The sequence below is a fragment of the Pleurodeles waltl genome, chromosome 4_2 (genome assembly GCF_031143425.1).
Source record: "Pleurodeles waltl isolate 20211129_DDA chromosome 4_2, aPleWal1.hap1.20221129, whole genome shotgun sequence".
NCBI lineage: Eukaryota > Metazoa > Chordata > Amphibia > Caudata > Salamandridae > Pleurodeles > Pleurodeles waltl.
In genome coordinates this window covers 261,530,743-261,555,203 of record NC_090443.1, presented here as the reverse complement: position 1 = coordinate 261,555,203, position 24,461 = coordinate 261,530,743, and the positions used below count along the sequence as shown (strand labels likewise).

At 43.9% G+C, this 24,461-nt stretch overlaps 1 protein-coding gene across 1 annotated transcript in view; it reads right to left on the bottom strand.

Moving 5' to 3' along the window:
- Window positions 1-24,461, bottom strand: part of RGS13 (regulator of G protein signaling 13) — a 123,010-nt gene that overhangs the window by 5,229 nt on the left and 93,320 nt on the right. The window contains exons 3-4 of the mRNA XM_069231095.1: window positions 10,662-10,723; window positions 7,903-8,069 (exon numbers count right to left, since the gene is read on the bottom strand). Coding sequence (XP_069087196.1) covers window positions 7,903-8,069; window positions 10,662-10,723 — 229 coding nt within the window. The remainder of the gene's footprint in view (window positions 1-7,902; window positions 8,070-10,661; window positions 10,724-24,461) is intronic.

Here is a 24,461-nt window from a genome sequence, read left to right as displayed (position 1 = left end):
GACTTGTGTTTTATCCTTTGTGTTACTAGGGCTCTATCCCCTTGTGTAAACACAGTGTTCTTAGCACATCTGCAATTGTCTGCGTAGATTTTCATCTTTGTTTTGTGACACAAATCTGTGTGATGAAGTTTACTGCCCGTACACCATTCTGGTGAGTTCAAAAACCTTTGTAATCTAGAAGGTGGGGAGACCCTTTGCACAAGGGAAAAGGGATACATCCTCCCTACACTAAACTATTACTAACACTAGTGTACCCCTCAAGAATAAAATACCCAGGATAAAAGGGGAAAGGTAGCTTGCTACACCTGTACACCAAACCTATAGATGTGGGAAAGGAAGAAATCCTTTTTCTGATATGAAACCCTCACCCACTCTAATAGTGACATGTTTCATCATCGGATTCACCCTGACGTCTAAAGGTCAGGGTGGGCTCAACCATCAATCAGAGAGCTCTCATAAGAACATTTAGATTGGGGGCATAACCTTGAGATACACATTTCTCACTTAATCCCCAGGTGTCCCTTTACGTGTAGGGTGGGTGGGGACGATTAAAACACAGTCGGGTTTCAGGATATCATGGTCCTGAAAATTCTCCAATTGCACCAACATGTTTCAGCAAATACACTCTAAACACTCACAGTCAGCATAATAATTGTGTGATCACTAGCTGGGAGAGCGGAACCAAGTAAGTGTGTTAGAGGGTAGGGACCCTTGAGGAAGGTGTGACTACAGGGCCAACTCCCCTTCCACCCCAGTTGGATAAGTGTTTTCCCACATATTCGGTGCGACTCAAAGTGGCAAGTATTATGCTGTATGTGCATGCTTAGAGTGTATTTGCATGCCACACAGGATAACATACAATACATCACAAGGGAAGCTTTAGGAAATACAAACTCACCCTGACGAAAGGCCAGGACCTACGTAGGCCAATGGTGTAGGACTGAAACATGTTGGTGCAATAAGAGAATTTAGGGTCATAGGACCATGATATCCTGGAATCCGATCATATTATATGTTATCACTTCTTTGATTTGATGGTATGAGACTTCATCAGCTTGTGGTATTATCTTTATTACTTCCTGTACTCCTTCACCAGCAAGGTTCTTGAGGTATTTGATAACCCTTTTGATATCTGCTTCTTCCGGTGCATTGATAAATCATCATTATTTTCTATTGAGGCAGTCTATCTGGCAACAATTTTCTGCTTCTTGGTGGTATCAAATGGAAGTGGTGGTTTCAAGACAGCGGCGGCTATCTACTTCATGCCTCTTTCTACAGTCGGGGAAAGTATGTGCTGTTCACACAGTGCTCGATGGGCACCTGATTCCGCACGTTCTGGAGGTACTGGCTCAGTGTCTGAACTCGGGTCATCGAGCCGCTCAGCAGACGCGCTGCACCTTCTTCCTCTTTTACAATAAGTACTTATTTTGTCTTATGTTCCTGTTCTTTACCATTCTGACCCTTCTGCATTATACCTGGCTTTCACTGCCTTTAGCTTTTCTTCGTATCAGGCTATCACTGCTTTAGCACTTTTTGGCACTCAGCTATCACTGTTTCTAGTGCTTCTATCGAATCAGCTATATGTAGAGTATATCTTATAGTCCTGTGTTGCTTTGTTGCGCAGTATCTCTTTCAAGACCTCACTAGCAGGTTTCTGGCCAATAATACACACATTTCTGTGTAAGACTTTGCCTTCTTTGAAAGCTTGGCACTGGCTATGACTCCACATACGCCAAATGTTGGTGTTAACGTTGACTGAGGCATGAGTGGCACACATGAGCAGTTTGCTCGACCGTGGCAAACTGTCTGGGAGAGAGCTGTCAGTTCTCCAGGTACATATCTCCTATCTCATCGCCAGTTGAAGTGTTCTCCCCAGCCTCAGTACATGTAAATGATTATGCCACACACAGTGCTTGGTGTTACATGTCCTTATTTCTCAGTATGTAATACTAATTTACCATTCTAAATTCTACTAACCACACCCAAACACTAATGGCACAGTTCTATGGAGTCCATCAGGATCCAAAAGGTTCCCTTCATCTCTAACTCACAAGACACAACAGCATGCCTCAGTCCAAATCATATTTCTGGACTGCTTTGTGGAAGTCAGCTCAGTCAATGGGCAACAATGGTGCCCTATCCCTTAACAAACCTTATGTTATTGTATGAGGCCCAGGAAGGCCCTCACCTCAGATGGACTTTTGGGAGCTCCTAGGCCATGATAGTCTCTATCTTGGCACAGTCGGGCTGCACCTTACCCCCACCCACCAGGTGTCCCAAGTACACCACAGACATCTGCCCTTTCTGGCTCTTCATGGCTTTGATAGTCATGCCTGCATTTTGCAGAGCCTGAAGTACTTCCTGCAGGTGAGATAGATGGTCCTTTCAACTGCTATTGAAGCCAGCTATGTCATCCAGGTAAGCAGGACTGAAGGCCTTAATGCCAGCCAAGACTTGGTTCACCAACTGCTGGACGGTGGCAGGGGCATTCTTGAGTCCAAAGGGCATCACTTTAAATTGGTAGTGGCCTTCTGGAGTGGAGAAGGCTGACCTCTCCTTGGCTCCTTCAGTTAGGGCAATGTGCCCGTATCCTGGAGTGCGGTCAAACGTACTTAGAAACTAGGCAGACCCTTAACTGTCTATCAGCTCATCAGCCCAGGGAATGGGATGAGCATCAGTTTTGGTTACTAAATTAAGCCTCTTCTAATCTACACAGAACCTAAGTTCTGGTGCAATGCACCATGGGGAAGCCTTTTACACCAGGACCACAGGGCTGAACCAGTTCAATCAACCCAACTCCAATATCTTGGATACATCATCCTAGATGATGGCCATCACTTTGTCTGGCAGCTTGTATATTTTGTTTTTGAGGGGGGTATCACCTGCATCAATATCACAGGTACACCGGTGTGTAAGCCCAGGGGTGAAGGAAAACAGAAGGAATTTTCCAAACAGTTGGTGACAGTTTCTCTGCTGTTCTGATGTAAGGGTACAGGAAATGTTTATACCTTCTACCCATCCTTCTCTTTAGAGTCCTAGAGGTCAGGGAGTAGTTCACTCTCCTCCTCCTCCCCACCATCTGTCACCAATGACATGATCTCTCATAGTGGGGTTGGAGGCAGTTGATATGGTGGACCCATAGGAGGTGTTCGGGGGTCTTGAGGTCCACCAATAGGTGAACTACCCCTTCCTCTAAATCACCTCACAAGGCCTCGTCAATTATCTTAGAGGGTCCTGGACTCCACTAACTCCAAGACCCACACTTTCTGTCCAGACTGGAATTCCAATGGGTGGTTGTCTGCTTCATTACCTCCTGACTTGCCTTCAGGTGTTCTGAAGCTTGCTTCTAAAACTTTGCCATCTGGGTCCAGAGGGCTAGCATGTAGCTAAACACATCCTGGGGAGATTTTCTGGCAGCTTGCCCCTACTCCTCCCTAATCAGGCTGACAGGTCCCCTATAAGGTGCCCATACAGCAATCCAAAGGACCTAAAACCAACCTCCTTCTGTGACACCTCTCTGTAAGTAGAAATCAGGCATGGCAAGAGGAAGTCCCACTTATGACTCATGGGCTCTGGTTGACTCTTGATCATGCCTTTGTGGGTCTTGTTGAATCTCTCAACAAGCCTATTAGTTTGTGGATGATAGGGTGTGGAAAACGTATTAGTAATTGAACACTCCTTTCACATTGACTGCATGTAAGCAGACAGAAGGCTGGTGCCCCTGTCAGACACTACTTCTTTAGGGAAACCCACTTCGGTAAAAAACCCCATTAGGGCCTTAGCTACTGCAGATGCAGTTGTGTTCCTCAAAGGGCTGGCCTCTGGGTACCTTGTGATACGGTGCTCCAGAATCAGGATAAACCTGTGGCCAGAGATTGTCTGGGGATCCACGGGTCCAACAATGTTGATGCCCACCCTTTCAAACGGGGATAGCTAATGACAGGTAAGAGATTCAGGGAAGCTTTCAGTTTCTGTCCTGTCTTCCCACTGGCCTGACAGGTCAAGCAGGTTCTAAAAAAAGCATCCCAGGAAACCTTTATCTGGAGCCAGTAAAAGTGGGCTACGAGCCTAGCAAAGGTCTTTTCTTGGCCCAGATGTCCTGCAGAGGTTATCTCAAGATCCAGTCCCGGTAGGAAGGCCATGTAGCACTGGAGAACCACCAGGGCCTTTGTTGCCTCATGCACAGGTGCCTTAGGCTCACTGAATAGGAGGCCATCCTCCCAATAAATGCGGTGACTGCCAGAGGTATCACAAGCTGTCTGGACTTCATCCTGTTGCCTTTCTCCCTCCAGGATTAAGTACTTTTTCTGTGGTCTACAGAACTCCTCCTTGGAGGGTCCTCCTTCTTCTTGTCATCCAGCAAGGTCAGGCAGGTCACCAAGGGAGAAAATGCCCTCCTCAGTTGGCTTCAGATCCTCCTCTGGCACCCCATCTACCTCAGCGTGGAGACATTTAGGGGCTGGTTTCCCATGTCTGAGCCCTTCCCTCTCTTGGCAGTTGTCTGGGCCATTTTACCAGAATCCAGACTGTTTATTTTTTTCCTGGTAGCCATAAACCTGCTGGTTGCACAGACCCACTTAAGTAAACCCAACATTTTCAGGTGTGACCTAAGATCCACTTCCTTCCAGGTAGTGTGCTCCCATTTATTTCCTAACAAACATCTCAGAGGCATGGTAGGGCTCACAGCAAATTTCAAAACAGCTGAGACCTTCCACCCCTCACTCAACTGGGACAAGGGCCACTGAATAGTGACCCTTCCAGTTGTCAGCTACTATCACTTGGTGGAATGTATTGGGTAAAATCTGCTCGGGTCGACCAGCTGACTCTTTACCATAGTCATGCTGGCTCCTGTGCCCTCAGAACTTCAACACCTTGCCCATTTATGGGGACCCACTGCCTCTACATTGCAACATTAAAAGGCACATAGGGTATAGGCACCATCTTCTCATCAACCAGGGGTACTAGGGTGACCTTACTGACCCCCCCAACTGACTGGGACAAACTGTTCTCCAACTACTACACTCACCACCCCTGTTGTCTTTCCTCCAGTGAAATGATGTGCCCTCTTAGGTCACTTGACATCACCCTTGTAATGCTCTTACTGACAGCTCTCGTAGCACGTGGGAGTCTTGTTCTGACTCAGGGAAGCTCAGTGGGACGCTTTCCCTTGAGAGTTGTTCTGCAACTTGAAGAGAACTCCTTCCTTTTATCTCCCCCATCTTTCTTTTGGTGGGAACCCTGACCACCCTTTTGGGAGCCCCCTCCCCGGTCTTCTGGACCCTCTGGTGTCGACCCCGAGGTCTGACTTGGGGTCAGTCAGCTCGCTATGAACTAGGTGTTGGCTGAACTATAGAAAACAGATACAAAAAATGTGCTTTCTCAGAATGAGGTTGTACAGTCCAGTGAAAGTATCTATGTTGCTGCCTCTCACCCAGCACTTCAGTGCCTTGCTGGAGTTGTCCAGGAAATCCACCCAGGTCTATGTAGGGAGTTTATGGCTACCCCTGAACTTCTGCCTAGATCTCTCAGGGGTCAACCCAAATTCCATGACAAGAACGGCCTTCATAGGGGTGTACTGTGTCTGGTCCTCCACCTCTAATTTAAGGAGTGTGTCTCTCCCACCATGGGCATGTACCTCTACAAGGTTCCCCCCAGTACTCCTCAGGGTGCCTGTGCACCCTTAGAGCCACTTCATAAGCTGAGAACCATTTTTTTATGTTATCTCCCACCAATAGTTGGGCACCAAACCTTTGGTATGCGGACTCTCCCTTATCCAGTGGGCGCTGCAGGTATGTTGTCACCATTGCTGCTGGACTCCACCTGTTTGGCTTGAATGTCCAACTCCTTTAGTTTAAGCTTGTGTGCCATCCTTTTCTCCTTCAACCTCAAGTTGGCTAGCTCTAGCTCCCACTTGAGCTTCCTCTCCTCCCTCCTGTTCTCCAGCTCTTGTGAGGACAGGCCTCTGACAGACACACTGCTCCTTACTCCATCCCAAGCATCAGAGACATCCATAGATCTGCTGGGGTTGTGTTGGGTTCTTCTGGAAACTCAGGACCCTCATCTGGGGTCTCCCTGTCAAACTCCTCTAACAGTGTACTTTACCCCTCATTGTCATCCACTGCATCCTACCCTGAGGTGGCCTGCCATCTCTGCACTTCCTCAAAAACCTTCAAGGCTACCTGGAAATCCACCTTGGTAACCTTTTTTATCTGCTTTCAATCCTCTCTGATTGCAGTGTTTCAGCAGCTGAGCTCGGCTGAGGGTTGTCAACAGTGCAGGCATCCATATCCATGGAAGAAGCAGGAAAGGAGGGCACTTAAATTTAAAAAAGGAGGAAAATAACCAATTGAAAATCAAAGGAAAAAAAATGGTAACAGTCTTTAGATGTGGAATGGTAGTGTATCCCAAGTTAATGTATGGCACTGCACAAACACAAATACAATCTTCACTGCTGATCACCAATGTTAGAAATTGGGTTTGTTGTTGGCAGAGGTATGCACCCTGTTCAAACAGGAACCACAAACCTAGTCAGGGTAAGTTAGATACACACCATAAATTAAACCTTTGCTCACCCTCTTGTAGCTTGGCACAGAGCAGTCAGACTTAAAATATGAGGCAATGTTTAAAGTGTTTGTGCAACACTTCAAACAGTAAAACTGTGAAAACACCAGAAAAAAAGATAACACACCTACTTAGAAAAATAGAGCTTAATTTAATGAACAAAAATGTCAATCAATAGAAGCCGAGCTCTGAATTTTTAAAGAACAAACTTAGTTGTAGTAGTTAGAAGCATAAAGTGCCAACCGGGACTATCTGGTCGGGCCAGACTGGTTCAAATCTGAAACGTCAGGCCGACCACCATGGAGGGCAGGTCGGATACAGAGCCTTGCCCTGCTGAAACAGTACCTTGGTTTGTACTTGGGTCGATGTCGAGAACAAGATGCAAGGAGCAAAGGTGGCGTGCACAGTAGTGAAACATACATTTGAGAGTTTTCACAACCAGAACATATAAAACCTTGGAGTATATGTCCTGCATTTTAATTGTATGGGACCCTGCCCTACGGGTTACCTAGGCCCTACATTAGGGGTGACATATATGTAATGAAAGGAGAGTTTAAGGCTTTACAAGTGGTTTTAAATGCCAAGTTGACATGGCAGTGTAACCCTGCATTCAGGCTACAGTGGCAGACTTGGGACATGTTTTAAAGGGCCACTTAAGTGGGTGGCACAAGCAGTGCTGCAGGCCCACTAGTAGTCTGAGCGGGCTACTTTGCATCTTAGACTAGGGAGTGGGAGCCTGGGCATGTTCTCCACTCAGCTGTGCAATACAGCCGGTTACAGAACATGCAACATGTGCATGACTGTTTGGCTGGCCCAAAACAGCCAGCCAAAGCGTCATGCACACATTGTGCAGCAAAAGCCCTCCTCTTGCCCCCTCCCTCCAGTCCAGCACTGCCCACCCCTTACTCCCAGGAAAAATAAAATAATAATAACATCACGTTATTATCATATTATTTTTCCTTTCTTCACAATCCAGTGGGGCTCCCCTGCCCCCTGCTAGAGGGTCCAATGTTTTTGGGCTGAAATGAAAATATCCTCATAATTGGGTGGCAAAACTCCAGATCCAAATCTCAGGGAGCCAGAACACAGTGATTACATATCTAAGTTGAGTACTACTTGGGGGTGCACCATTTAGCAAATGTGTTCTGTGAGGATAGGGGAGATTCATGCAGCTAGCATGAGCTAACAGGAGGAAGTAACACGAAGTATGAATTGATAATTACCAAGATGGGCTACTAGCATGAAGCTTTGATGTCTTTGTAGCCTAAACCACACCTGCAGGTCTGAATTACAACACTAGATGTTCATCTTTATTGGGTGAATTCATTCACTTATGCGTACCTCTCTGGGTGCATTCGGCTGAATGTAGAGTGTGAAAAGTTTTCTTGCCATTACATTCCTTTTCCACCGCAATGTTATCCTTTTGTACTTTTCACAGGCGATCCAGAACTCCAGGTTTTCATCACTGTACTCAGTCTTCAAGTAGGCTTTGTATACCATTGGTCCATCTGCAAAAATAATGAATTAGATTCTCATCACTAAGTAGGTATTGGAGGTACTGTTAATGAACTAAGTTCAAATGATTTGCATTTTGAAAAATGAAGCCAGCATTGGCTGAGAGATTGGGCCCTTGAGTCAGGAATGCTATGATAAACAACTCATTCTTGTATCTAAAGAACTCATTATGGCCCTCATTCTGACCCTGGCGGATTGAATCCGCCAGGGCCGAGGGCAGCAAATGCACCGCCAACAGGCTGGCGGTGCATTCATGGGCATTCTGACCGCGGCGGTAACGCCGCGGTCAGAAACGGGAAACCAGCGGTCTCCCGCCGGTTTCCCGCTGCCCATGGGAATCCTCCATGGCGGCGCAGCAAGCTGCGCCGCCATGGGGATTCCGACCCCCTTCCCGCCAGCCTGGTTCTGGCGGTTTACACCGCCAGAACCTGGCTGGCGGGAACGGGTGTCGTGGGGCCCCTGGGGGCCCCACATTGCTTTTCAGTGTCTGCTTAGCAGACACTGAAAAGCGCGACGGGTGCCACAGCACCCGTCGCACACCTTCCACTCCGCCGGCTCCATTCGGAGCCGGCATCCTCGTGGAAGGCGCTTTCCCGCTGGGCCGGCGGGCGATCTTTTGCAGATCGCCCGCCGGCCCAGCGGGAAAGTTGAAATGCCCCCCGCGGTCTTCTGACCGCGGGGCGGTGTTTGGGCGGTTTCCGCCCGGCGGACGGCGTCCGCCGCCCGTCCGGGTCGGAATGAGGCCCTATATGTTAGCGCAGACACCATTAGGTTGGTCTGTCAGAGGAGGTGTCTTGTTCCACACCAGTGTCAGTTTACCACCTTATTTAAATTTAGCTACTGTGTTAGTAGATATTTTTCTCTCAAACTATGGCAACGGACATGGTGGGGGCGAAGTTGCTTGAAGGGAAAACTAATAGATGATGGTAGGTCTGCCATTGCGCCCCACTATCCCATCATCAAAAAATTATCTTTACTTTTGTTATTCTTGAAGAGAAATCCTGCAAAGTTGTGGAATTCTTCAGCAAAAACATAGAAAATTGGAATGTTGCTAGCCCCATTTCGAGGCAATAAAGTGGTACACGGTCAATAATGTCTTGTACTCGGCCTCATGCTCCAACATTCCAAAGTTAATCTCACTGTTTCTCCTTTTTTTAAATCTGCTTCTAGGCGGTAGAATGCTTTTATATAAGGGATAAAGTACAGTCTGCCACATATTATAAGGATATTGCAAGTCACTGAGAAATTCTGTGACCATACAGAGAAACAAGACCCAAGTCAGAGTTCCTTTTTAAGGTCATGATAGTCAGCTGTGACTTGCCATATCGTTTTCGCTTATGGCAAAGGTTATTTTATTCCTCATAATATATTGGTCACACCATCATCGACAAACTCCTTGAATCCTTGGGGCCTGATCTCAAATTAATCTTACATTTGTGAGCAACTTTAGTATTTTTTGCTGTTCATAAATGACAAGTTGATAATACGTTTACAACTGCAAAGACTCTGCAGGCGGGTTGAGAACCCTGCACATAAAAACAAAGGCCTGTCCTATCTTTTTCTTTGCAAAGTTCTCTGCATTGTCTGTGAGGCCTCCATAGTCGTAAACATACTAATAACTCCTAGTTTGTGAATAGCATAAAATAGTGAATTTACACACAAGTGTAAGTTTACATTTGTGAATCAGACCCGAAAGATTCAAGCAGTTTGTCAATGATGGTGTGACCACATTTTATGAGGAATAAAATACCCTCAGCCAAAAGTTAAAAGGATATTGTAAGTCACAGCTGACTATCATGACGTTAAAAAGGATCAAATGTTTACATTTACCTTTGTGAATCAGGCCCTTGGTGTCTTGATTTTTCATATGAAAGAGATAGTATAGCTGCAGACATAAAGAATAAAAGGCGAATCTGTAGTGCAAAATGAAACATACTGATATCACCACAGGGGCTTTCCACAAAAGTAAGTGCAGTTGTGAGCAATTTACACATGCAACTTTACACTTACAATTTTGAGTAACTTTACTTAAGAAAATATGTGTAACGTTACTCAAAAGTGTACACTTATATGATTCCAACCCCTAAAAAAGTGGTGGGGCCAACCTTATCAGTGTAAGTTACCATTAAAAACACAGTAGTAAGTCGAGCACCACACATGGCGAACCATTGGTACTGCAACACTGTCTCATAGAAAAAATAATGGAGACAGGGTTGTACATGTAAACCCCATGGAATATAATGTTAAATTAAATTACATTATTTAAAATAGCTTATGATATAACCAAATACAATTTCATGTTAAAAATAATGAAAACAATGTATATTTTATATTTATTTATAACACATTTTAATAAACGTTTTGCATTGGAAATCAAGGAGTACACAAACATGACCAGAGCTTCTTACAGAACAATGTGGCAGACTCTACATTATTGTGAGCTATGCAGTAAATAAAAAGCAGAATAAGACAGCCTTATACAACATCCACAACATAATGTTAAAAGATCAATATTTACCAGTATGTGAAAAAGACAATTATCAGAATAAAAATCCCCATTATCTCCGATATTTGAGGCTACTTACATTTGGAGGTCATCAGACTCTGGAAAGACTGGGCCCATTGAGCTACTTCATGTGAGGAAAGCCTTTTGGGAGAAGAGGAAATGAGAGCTTAACGGGTTACTGTGGGAGCAGAGTGACCACAACATTGGAGCATTAAGCAATACAATTACTTCAAGTGCATCATGGATGAAACTAAGCCTACACATATCCAAGGTAATCAAACGTTACTGGAGGCACATGGAAGTGCAAATGTTTCCCAGTCATAAACTACCAAGCTTCATCTGCCTTAAAAGTTTGCTAAGTATTTGGCATCGATCTCGTGGCTCTCTCATCCTAGTGCTTAGTGCAATGGGTTTTTTCAAGGATGTATTGTGTTCTTGCATGGCCAGGCAATCTTCTATCAGCTGCATAATTAATTTATTATTACCCTATTTGACGTCCTAGTTCCTGCCTTAAAAATCTATGCAAACTAAGAAAAATACAATCCCTTCTGCATTTGACTCTCATCTTAGTAAGGGTGAGCATTCACATGATTCTCAGGGAGGTAGTGCAGGTGTTCTCAAGCTCAGTGCTTCACAGTTACCCAAAAGATAATGTAAATGTCCAGCCCAAAGCTTGTCTTTACAAGAAACCAATAGGCTCATTTAGACTTTGACAGATGGGGCATTACTCTGTGAGGGAGATGGAGTTAAGTACTCAGTCACCCTGATGGAGTTCTCAACTGCTGTCACAGGAGATCCTGTGAATGCACTGTAGGTTTAACAGACAGTTCAATCAACATAAAAAAAACAAAAAAAGGGGAAAAAAACAAAAAAACAATGCCCCCATCGCCATGGGAGTTTATTTGCATGATGAGGGTGCATTTTGCTGTCTTCACTGCACCATACCACCATGTTTTACCTGGCAGTGAGAGGCAGTGAAAACTGGCCATATGTTCGCCCATTCTAAATTAGGTGGGAAGACGCTCCAATGGCCTTTACTCTTAGGCCGTTAAAGGTTTCCACCTTATCTTTTGATATACGTGTACAGCGGCTCAGCTGTGGGAAATTACTCATTTAATTTAAGTACTTACTGGAGTTCAAAGCACTAATATGGAAGACTTCCAGAGCCTTAGCTTTGATGATGTCGTTGTGACTGGCATCCTCCAAACTCCCTCTATCCTATACAATGATGGGACTGGACACTCAGGGAGTCTCAAGGAGGATTAGGACAAACTTTCCTCCTTGAAATGTGACTTCAATAAAACAATATTACATGGTACCATTATGACTGAATGCCTTTGGGCTAATATAGCCCCACGTGGTGATTGTGACCAATGTACCTAGAATTTTTCTTCAGGACTTGATCTTTAGCAAAGACTGGACACAAAGTTCATGGAAATACAATAGGGACTGGCTTGTTCTAATTATTAATACATCAAAGAGATTAGCAGACTCTATCACAGTTGAGATCAATTTGGCAGAAAACACTCTAAAGATGACCTCGTCTCTATCACAATTCAATAATTGGCTGGCTGAGATAAATACTGAGCTGAATGAGACCAAAGAATATCTGACCCAGCAGAAGAATACTAAATTTCAAAAGTACATTACCAAATTTAGTAGAGAAAAGGTATACCCTTACATTAAAGGTGACTATGAGGCAGACACATAATCACAATCCTCAGATGAATCTGGCTCTTCCTACAGGAAACCACAAGCATACAGTAGTATTGCCTCATCGGATGGCTGGAGCACAGATGAGGGTGTGCCACAACCTTATTATAACTTACTGCATTTTCCTGTGTATCAGACTTCACCATGGCAACCCCCTTTGTTGTGAAATTGTCCCCAAGACCTCTTTCCACAGACAAGGTCTGTGTCCTGAACAAAGGGTTGGCCTCAACTGTGAACTCCCAATTTTTTAGGAATATTCGACTCAATGTTTTCTTTAAGGACAAACGTTCAGAACTATGAAGGGAGGATACTGGTCTCAGGAACGCATCCACTTTTATTCCTCCTACCCCTGCAATGCCATGCAAACTATTCACATTTGAGAAGGCGGTCTTAGTGGATGTGAACAACGTGGGTCCTAAACACTCCTTTATGAACACTTCATCAAGGGAGAGATAAGCACTTAAGACATTGGTATTAAAACCAAGCATAGTTATCAAGCTGGCGGACAAAAGCATGGCTATATTTGTTCTGGATTCACAGGAATACAGACAAGAATGCTTACTGCTCCTGAGTGACTCTACCTACTATGCCCTTATATCACAGAATCCTACTGAGAGATTACAACGTAAGATACGAACCATGATCAATGAAGCAGAGACTAATGCTTGGATATCTCATAAGGAGGCTGACTTTTTGGAACCCTCCATCCTCACACACCATACTTTTACTGCCTCCCTAAGATTCATAAGGGCATCCAGCCTCCTGCGGGACGTCCTATTGTCTCAGGGATAGGTTCTATCCTTGAACTCTCTCTACTTTCTGTGATCATTTCCTCCAACCCATAGTGAGAGAGACCTCCACATTTATGAAAGACACCAAAGATGTCCTCAACCTTATCAACTAATGCAACTGAACAAGTGAATGCTTTGATAAATCTCAATGTGGAAGCTCTTTATACTAACATACGTCACAGCACTTGGCCTTCCCCTACTCCCATTCATTTTATCATGTAGTGTGCTTCTTTAGCCCTGACTGAGAACTTCTTCCAGTTTGAAGACCAACTTTACCACCAGATATGCAGGACATCTATGGGAAGTATCTTTGCGCCCAGCCTAGCATGTCTCTATTTGTACCATTTTGAACAACTATTCATCCTCAACAGCTTTAATCCTTTTGCCAGTAATATTACATTTTGGCGTCAATACATTGACGACATTTTGATTATATGGCAAGGAAATACACAGAGGGTTGATTCATTCACTGCCTGGATCAACGGTCTGGATCCCTTTCTCAGGTTCACCTCAACCATTCAGCTTCTCAGATTCCTTTTCTAGACCTAATGATTACCATCAACCAGGGCAAATTGGAGACCTGTACCTATCAAAAGAAGATGGACTGTAACAGACTACTCTTATATGATAGTCACCATCCCCGGGCATTACGGGACAATTTACGTTATGGTCAATTCCTGCGACTCCATCGCAATTGTCGTAACAGCTCCACTTTTGAAGCACAAGCAGACAACCTCGCACAGAAGCTACACGATAGACATTATCCACGACAGATTATTAACTCAGCTCGGAAACGGGCACATAATAATGATAGAGAGACTCTATTGACAACTGAGCCCAAAAGTACAGATACTCAACTGACATATGTTTCAAGTTACACTCCTTTGTCCAACACCATCAAAAAGATTATAAATAAACGATGGTCTATACTCAGAAGCGGAAGTGAAGGAATATCTAAACCGTTTTTTGCTTTCAAACATACAAGAAATATAAAGGCCTTAGTGGTGCATACTCACCATGAGATTGTTTGTTCTGAATTTAGACAGACAACATTATGGCAACATCCACCAGTGGTAGGCCAACCTCCCTGTGGGAATTGCAATGTATGTACATTGTCTAGATGGGTTGATGCCCTAGATTTGGAACCCATAGGCAGATGGCGCCTCAGCAAACATACTAACTACAACATCCACAATTGTATCTACATGATGACGTGCCCCTGCCACTTACGCTACATAGGAATGACGACAACCTCAGTTGAGACTATGGTTAATGAACATCGCAGCAACATTAGGTGTGGACGATCCACAACAAAACTGAGCGTTCACTACCTTGACACAAGAAATACTACAAACGACGTGGTGGGTAGTTCTTGAAGCACCCACTCACTTGACAAATGGTTCAAAAAGTCTATTAGAAAAGGAACAACGCTGGGTGTTCAAACTTGTGACCCACATCAGTGGATTAAATGATGACATACAATGGATGAGGCAGCACCATTAAGTAATTTGGCCAGATATGCAGTGATTTCCTTATCTGCCTTGTTACTATTCAGCTCTGTTGATAATCTTGCCTAAAGCATTCCCTCTGAATAATTATGTGACGTAACAGCACATGTGCAAGTGCCTGCCTTTAACAGTTTGAAAACTCTCTTTACAACGTCATGACCCACTTTGAGTGTTGTTTATTGTATTCAGGAGTTCTGCTGCCCTTTATAATTGAACAATGTTTTTGATTCTGTTATACAAGGTTGAAATTATTCGTTTTTTTCTGAACCTTGTTGATAGTTAATGATCCATCGCATATACCCCTCACATCGCCACACTTCTCAACGGGAATGTATTTTCGAGTCCCATTTCTATTATGATTAGTGGGCGGGCCTGCTTGAGACATGCTTAGTTTCTCAGTGCAGGTTCCTTCATTCTGATTGGGTCCTCTCCCGTGACCTCTCAGTATTACCTGACGACATCTGAATCCTGACACTTCCAGGTTTCGGCCGCCGGCTTGGTCACGGAGAGGGGACTTCTTCGTAAATTGTGAGTAACCACTGTTACTTTGTAATTTGTGTTTCCTTCTTAGCAGCGGGATTGTCACTAACATGCTAAGATGGTCAGTCATACTTCTACTAGCTTAAACGAGTGGTTCTGTTGTCCCAGAATCGTTTTGTGCCACTTTTCATTGCTAGACACCACTGCCATGTATTTACATGTATTTCTCCTTTAAAGATACAATGGTAGCAATTTCAACTTTTCACAAGCCCTTAGGCAGCCTTAGAAATTCCTTGTTGTTGCTGCCTCCTCTATAGGTCTGCATCCTCTGCTTGTGATGGGTAATATTGTTGATGTTCTTGACCATGTGCCGCTATAACTACCAGCATTATCATAGAGTGAGTAACTGAGGGTTCTGATTCATTTAATAGGGGGACATACATGTGTCTTATGTTCAGCCTACCTAGGCTTCCCTGGACACAGCATTTACCTTTGCTTTTACCTAATTTTTTCCAGAGGATTATTTGTATCTATCTGGTTTGCTTCAGTCTGTTCCTACAATCAAACTAATTGCTTCCTGTTGAATCATATTTTGCCATATGGTTGTTTTTTCTTCTAAGCTTTAGAGACTGCCTAGCTGGATTTTGCCTGACAATTGTGTCAATAACTACATGTGCAATTGTATCTATAACTACTGATTAAATTTAAGGTGGCAACATTCCCATGGCTCGCATTTTTCCCAAGGAGCCCTGTCCTTAATATAGGAGGGTAGGCAATCCAACCATGATATTATTTCTGCTTCCTGTGGGGATTGTTATATGGAAGTTGGGATGCTTACGACTAGCTTTATATTTGTCACACACAGCATGGTAGCATGTCATTACCAAGTGCCACCACACCAAGGTGTGTTTAATTAGTTTTTGTTTGTGATTTTTAATTTTAATATGTATTTGTTGGTCTGTTTTTCCTATCCACAGGTCCACCCCTATTTTGTGTCTTCGTTGCGTAGCTCCTTATGTAAGTTACATTTTTTTTCCATATTTTCTACACTCACCAGGGTTATTCAGTATAGCTTAGGAGACGTTTAGATCTGATTTTGGTCCTGATGAAACGCCACCTGATCTGTAGGGACAACTAAGGCATGAAACATATTGACCTCTATTGAGGGCTGTAGGAAGATTTTTCCTTTGCCCTTCTTTCTTGTTGGTAGAGTGGAGGAACTTTATTTCCATTCCACTTCCTACTGTTTTTAACCTTGACTGAGACCCTGCACGTATTATAAACATACTACTGTGAGGTTCTCGAGACAATTTTAACTTTTCTTCTCCAGTTCCTCTTTTCTTGTAAGCTTTAATCTATTCCTACACATTACCATGGCACACAGTCCAACAGATCTCTAGCAAAGAGCCCCCTTGTGGGGTCCGTCGGACATTGCAGCGCCAGCATGACGAGGAGCAAACCCTAAGATGAAGCAGGACATCCAGTGGATGTGTGAGGGCTCTAGCTTCTATTTATAGAATTCCGTTTGGACCCGTGGTCCTCTTTGTGGAACAGTGTACCTTTTTGATTTGTTAATTAAAGGTTTATGTCAGCGACTGAGATGGACTAGTCTCTACAGTCAACATGATGAAGCTCTCTAAATGAGGTGGTAGTACTTCAGTTTGGTAGGGAGCGGACTCTGTCGCCATAGCAGTGGAGTACCCATTCAGCCAAACTTTAAATTGGTCTTAAGGTACTGTTGTACTAAATAGTATATGTGAGGTATTTCTTCCAGCTTTGAGTCATTCTGGTGCTGTTCTGAGCCTGTACTACCCTGCCACACACATTGCAGGATCTCTGGCAAGTCTTTTTTGTGTGCAACAGAGTCAGGTATAGGTGGCATCTGGCAGTGCTCTTGCCCATCTCTTTAAGGAGGGTATGTGGCCCTGAGCCTCAATCAGTTTGATACAGGCTTTGGCAATGGCTGTCTTTCAGCAACGTGGCAGCCTTTGAGCAGATTTGGCTGACTAGTTGGGAGGTCAACACTGGGAAGACTGAAAGTAGATGTTGCTTAGGGTGGGCCCATGCCAGTCAGGCTTATGCAAACCACATCCAATCTATGGCAGTCAGACAGATGCAGATCCCGGGGCACGTCAGTCTGGTAGATTAGCCCTTGTCCTGGCCTTTGGTACTCCAGCAGATGCACCCCCTTCCAGGTCTTTGGCCCACTGCAGATGCAGCCCCGATTAGGAGAATGGGTAACAGTCTACAGGGGTCCACAGACATTTGTGTGCTCCCTAGATTTGCCTTTTGCATTTTCCTGAATATCCAGCAGCAACTGGGGATGCGCTGGAACCTGCTCCTCCTAGATAGACCCTCCTCAAGCAGGGCAAAAGACTTCTTCCCTCTCTCAGAAGACAGAAAGTTTTCTGGGTGCTTCATGGCAGGTCCACAGTTTCTCCAGCATAAAGTTCACATTTTAGGTGATGTCTCCACACTTCTTGGAAACTGGCTGCACATCAGACACCTCCTAGTTGTGCAGAAGGCATTTGAGTGCTCTGTGGATCACTCCCTTCCATGGGCATAGAGACCTTGTTCCTCGATTAAAGTGAGATGGTGTGGGTCCCACATTTATACACAGCTTCTAGACAGGGGATATAGATCCTCTGTTTCAAGCTGTAGAACATCTTTCAGGTGTTATTTTGAGTTTGTTTTCCCTACACAGCCTTTGTGTGGAGTGATGGTTTTTACAGTCAGTAGCCCATGAGCTGTTTCTAGCAGGAAGCACCAATAATAGTGCTACAAAGAGGTGTGATGTTTCTACACATGACTGTCATCAGCCAAACAGGAGTAATCAAGGAAACACAAAAGCTCAAGTGTCACCTAGACTTGACCACTTTTTACAAGAGAGTCTACAGTCACACTCCTCAGCCTTCCCCCTTCAAATGGAAGTGCTCATGAAAACTAATTAACAGCTCCTTGTTTTAAAAAAGACTCATAGAAAAACAGCACTGTCTCTGTACCCTCACTTTAGTGTATGAGGCCTCTCCCTCTGACTACAGGAATGCAATCAGTACGTTATCAGTGTCTGGGACATCAGGTCTCACCCTCCAGTATGTGCTAAACCATAGCAGGAGAATCCAAAATGGACCCCACTGACTTTCATTATTCTGGTTCACCCACTCACCATACATCTGCTACACTCACTACACATACAGACGCATGCTCAGGATGTCAGACCGAGGTCTGGTACACTCATGAGAATGTAACTTTACACAATTGTTTCAGCAGGCTACAATGGGAGTAACCAAACAAAAAGGTTATAGATTTCTCCTAACCATAGTATGCTTCAACCACTGTTGTATATGCTATACCCAAGATAGGGACAATAATCCACTGTGAGTACTGAGGACATGCTTGGTGTGCCCCTCCAGGTTAAAGGACAAATCCAGGACCTCTTACATGCTTAGATTAGCATGACACTAGGGTCAAAATAAAAAGTCAGGCTACCAGATATACATACAGTTGGACACTGCGGCCAGAGGAACACACCTGTCTGCCATCCATAGGACATTCTTGCACCAACAATGACATAATTTAAAAAACCTAAAAACATTAAAAACTAATATTAATCATAAACCTTTGAGTCAGACCTTACATTGAGCATCCGTTCTCATCATGCTTGCATGGTAGCTTGTTTGATATCCACATTATCTTTCTATGTGGCATTACATTACCCTTTTTACTTTCATTTTGAAGTAAGGAGTCAAGAAAGAAGACTTTCATGTTATTAAATGGGTTTCTCTTTCATTCAAGCTGTAATTGATTCATTTATTTGAAGCTTTTTTTAGTATTCTTCCGGTCGTTTCTACTCTCAGCCCTTTTCTCCCTGAGCCAATTGCCTTAAGAATACACTGTTTTGATAGCTCATTTAATTTCTTGGTTTTACATAGAATTCTTACAGAGGCCAAAAAACAGTACATTACAAATGATTATATAAGGTCTAAAATACACTTAAAAAACAAATTAAAAAACAAAAAAACACATATATTGTCTCAATGTTATTTTGCTACCTATAGTGAAGAAACTATTCATCTTTATGCGTTCATTTATTTATTTGCCAATTGAAATGATTATTTTCACAAAGTTCCAGTGGTCTTCAGGTCCTTATCCTTCCAATACCACCAAATGAAAAATGGTCTACCCACATGTTGTTTGCAAATATTTCACAAAGAATCCTCCAGAGGTTGAAAATCAGAATATCAGTAACAAAAATGTTGTTTGAATAAATAATCCAGCTTAATTGTAATTTTTAAAAATGTTGCACCAATCGGTGTTAGTTTCCTTATTATTAACTTCAATGAGGTGAAATTTTTGTAGCTGATATTTAGGACATGAAATTTAGACAATTATATTTTGATGCTGTACATCTTTAAGGAAACCTAAGATTTAATCACTCCACTTATTCTTTTCAGGTGTAAGTATTCCTTTTGTTTATGGGTGTTTCATATCTTCTAGATTCCCAATATTTTAATTTTAATTTTGAGACTATTAAAGGATACTTTGAGAAAGTGGTTATATGATTCCACATTGAACAATTTAACACTAATGCAATGTGTTTTTCATATTCTTCGGATTCAGACCTCTATCTGAAAGTCTGGCCTTTTATTTGCCACACACACGATCTTTAGTCAATCCATAGTCAGGGGATTACCAAAGAAATTCTTAAGTCAGGGAATGAGTGACCTCTTAGTGGCATACTTACAAGAAGTTAGCACCACCGTTACACCATTTTATTTGGTGCAAAAGTGGCACTAACTCTGCTCCATATTTATAAAGTGGTGCTAGACCTGTGTAGCGCCACTTTCCCTAGACAGGCGTCAAATTTTAGGAGTGCCGCTACACTTTGAGCAGTCTATCGACAGTGATATGATGTTCCTCGAAAAAAATTACGCTAGCCCACCAGCGTCATATTTACAAGCCTCCCGAAAAAAGACACCTGCCAGGTAAAAATGATGCTCGCTCTGACTAGCGTCAATATTTTAATGCCTGGTCAGGCCTGGCATTAAAATGACGTACAGGCACAGGTATATAAGTAAAACACACACAAGGCACTCTGGTAACCCACAGGACAACATGGACCGGCTACTGGTGCAGCTAGGCACACAGAGATAAGAACGACAATGCCAAGCACCACCAGCACAACCCCATCACCCACCATCACCACAACAGCAACTACAAAGGCAGCACAGGAGAAGAGAGCGAATCCATCGCCAACGGACGTCCATCCTTGGCCTCAGAAAATAATTAATCAAATATTACCTTCTGAAGCAGAAGTTCATTGTCCAGGTGCTCCACCATTTTGCACCCACAATCACGGCGAGAGTTGATAGGCTGACAAACATACCACCCCTGACAATGCTCCTGGCTGTGCTGCACATACTGGCCTATGGCTCCTTTCAGACAACTAGACAACTAAGGCACAAATGGGTGGAATATCACAGCCATCCTTCCCTGCCATCTGACTTGACTCCAACATCCACCTCACTCCCTGCCACATACTCTCACCTAGCAACTGCACCAAGAGACAAACCAAGGATTCTATGCTTTTGCAATTGCAATTGATGGGTTTCCACATGTGATGGGTATCATAGATTGCACACATGTGCAACTCGTCGCACTGGCTGCAACAGAACATCTTCATCCGAACAGGAAGCATACACACTCCATTAATGTGCAGGACATTGTGGACCATTGGGGGCTCTTTACCAATGAGCTGGCAAAATATCCTGGCAAGGGGCATGATGCTTATATCTTCCAGCACTCCATTATCAACTGACACTTCCAGGTTGGACAATATGGCAATCACCTACTCATAGGAAAGCTAGCAGCAACTACATAACACATACAACAAAAAAGACATACGGGGCAAACCATACATACTCCACACTCCGCACACATGGATAGTGACTCATAGATGACTGCTGATCAACAAATATGCAAAACGCATCACTCTACACATCCAATGCACATCACCTTCACATAGAGTCCTATTGTACAAGATTCTAGCATCACTTGAGCGTCACTTTCACCGATGCTCTGGTGGAGCAATGCCTGCTCATCATTTACAAGGCAGTGTTAAGTCACTTTTCGTGTCCTTACGACGCCTTGTAAATCCGCTCCCTTAACACAGATTACTTAGTGTGGACAAGGCGTGCAATGGGTGTTGCTCGGGACGTGCCACAACAACACACATTGTAGTTTTGCGCAGCCCCACGTTTATGGGAAACTGTAAACCTGAGACAGCACCAAAAAAGAATGCCACCCTAGGGGTGAAAAATACTTTAATCTCTCATTGTTTTTGCTCTTTCTATGTGTGCTGCATTCTGCAACACACGTAGAAAGAATAAATTGACATAATTTATTGTCTATATGCAGGAAGGGACACCTTCCAGCACATAATCAATCACCCCCACTACACAGGCATTTGTGCACCATGGTGCAAGGGTGCCTACGTTGGAGCTTGGCAGCTGAATCAGTGTCAGCTCAGGGGGTGAGGACCGAAATGCACTGTATCTAGTAGATATGGCACATTGCAGGCCTTTCCCGGTGGTGCAGGACGGTGCAGCAAGACCATTCCTGCCCTGTCCTGTGCCACAGGGGCTTGTAAATTTGCCACATACATGGCAATACATCTTAAGCTACTATGCTACACTGTACATGATGTCTACATATACAAAAGCATGCCATCCAGGACATATGGATAACAGCTCTGTGTGCAAGAGAGGTGCACCAGGTTCACTGGGGGGAGTTCACATGCAACACACAGGACACTAAACCTGTCTCATGGCAAACACAGACAAACTAGGTGAAAATTCACACAACATGGCTCATCAGCAGGTCACATGTTACTGGGCACATGTACAATAATCTGCAACATCACACACATCCACATGGCAGAACTGCCATGCCACATAAATCACACAATCACCATTCCCCTGAGGCTGTACCCTTGACTGGAAGGTGCACCACAACACACAAATACAACCATGCATGCAAATAGGAACCCACACAATGCCAAATACAAGTCTGAACCTCTACTTCATGGGTGAATACTGGGCAAGGACAGTTGGAAAGAAACACAAGGGCACGTCTCTCCACTTCCATTGCAGCGGACCAAGGATATGGCATTCATCCATGGGTTATGACACAATATGGAAATCCATAGAGCAGTGCAGAGAAGGCACACAATCAGATACATGTCCGGACTGGAATGTTGTTGAGAGGGCATTCAGCATCCTGAAGTCCCATTTCAGATGCCTTGATTTATCAGGGAGAGACTCCTATATTCACCACACCCATTCTGCAAAATGATTGTGGTGCGTGCCATATTGCACAAGATTTGTGTGTGGAATAATGCCCTCTGGGACGAACCGATGGAGGACCCTAGGGTGGAGGATGAGGACAATGATGCTCCACTACAGGTTAGGGAAACACCAAATAATGCTGCCCTGCACCCCCTAAGTACCCCATGGTTAGCACAACTGTGCAAAAATATTTGGTGCGGTTGTGGCGCTTTGTTGGACTAGCACCAAAAACTGTGGCTCTAGTCCAGCAAAGTTCAGGAAGGTCTATAGGATATAGCACTAGCCCTCAACAGGCATTAAAAATGACTCTAGAATGGCACAGTGAAAGTTAGTAAATTTCACTGGACCATTTTTTTGGGCTTCCCTGCGGGGGAACAATCCCCTGTTGCATACATTATACCTGGCATAGGTATAATGTGGCACAAAGTTTTTAAAAGTGGCGCAATGCTAGCATAGTGCCACTTTTTAAATATGGCGCAGGGTGAGGGACTGTTTAGCCCCTCTGTAGTGTAAAAATAAATTACACTGCAGCGGCTACCAGGAGCGCAAGGGGTTTGTAAATATGCCCCATAATTGGCACATGACTCAAAATGTGGCCTATGCATTGTCTAACCCTAGTAAGGCATGTACCGTCACCCACGTAGACTTACATGACATACCTTGGACACATGGAAAGACAGGAGTATGTTGAACAGAAGTATTCACAGGCAACACAACACTCCACATGACTGATAACATGTAAAAATAAATTCCACAGGACACCATACCTCTTTACACATATTAAGGTCATTGAGTCAAAAAATCAATGCATTGCCCCAATGCGTGTTTTTTAAAGCCATTGCTTCTGCCAAAAATGACACATCCATGCGACGCGTGGGAATGTCCTCAGGTTGAGTTGTCATGCAACATAACAAATCACACACTGACGCGTAGGGTAAAAAAAATGATGCATTGTCAAAAGCATGATGCATCGCCACAGGAAGTGAGGTCGTGGATCTGCCATGCTGCACACCAGGAACTGCAGAGTTACTTTTACTTTCTAGTACAGAGAGAGAGGTGATGTGTTTTGTGAACTGTGTTTAAGAGTGCTGTTAGAGGTGTCTTTTGTGCTGTTTCCTGTCTCCATGGTGTCCCTAACATCTGTTTTGTCCTGTATATTTGTTAATTGCATTGTTTCGCAATTGTATTGTCTGGTGTTTGTCTTTGGGGTACTTTTGTCAGTTGGATTAGTTGGGGGTAGTTTGGGGTTATATTTGCTTTTTAAGGGTACTGTGGGTTTGTTTAAGAACATGTCAGGGAAGGGAAGGGCCCCTCACCTCAGTGTGGATGAATTGGGAGGCTTCCTATGGCTGTATGGCTGGTCACTCATTAACTCACTAATATGGTAGCCATGGGGGAAAGAGTGATACAGGGATACTGGGCGGAGGCATGCATGCCACAGAGGGGGAAGGTCCTGTCCCACATGAACCATATCTTCAAGGTAGAGCACATTGCCCACCAATTCAAACATTGCTGGGCAGACATCATCACCAGGGAACGGGACCTTCTGGACCACCTTGGAATCAAGGTCGGTGCAACTGTGGGTCAGTACAAAATATATGTGGCTGACACCTGTATTACAATTGCAATTACGTCTGTTGGTTATACATCCTCCTTTACCAAGCTAAGACAAAGGGCAGGGCTGTGAGTAGTGTGTTTGGGCAAAACAGCATCCATGCCAAGGGCACCAATGCACAATTAACAAGACAAATGTAATATTCCTGTCCTTGTCCACTGAGTTTTGCCACTAACACATGTCCATGTCCATTAAGTGCCTAACTACTGTTCTATGTTGCATAGTCATGTACATGTGATGAAAAACATTATGCAAGAGTAAAGGGAGTCATAGCTTGGTGTGTCCTGTGAGTTGTGTATGTGCAGAGTGCCATTACACTTAGCTATGCTTGGAAAATGTTGCAGTAGGAAGTCATCTGAAAAATGTGAACAATGTACCAGAGACATGTATGTCCGGTTCCAGCACATATGTGTACATGTCAGCCTG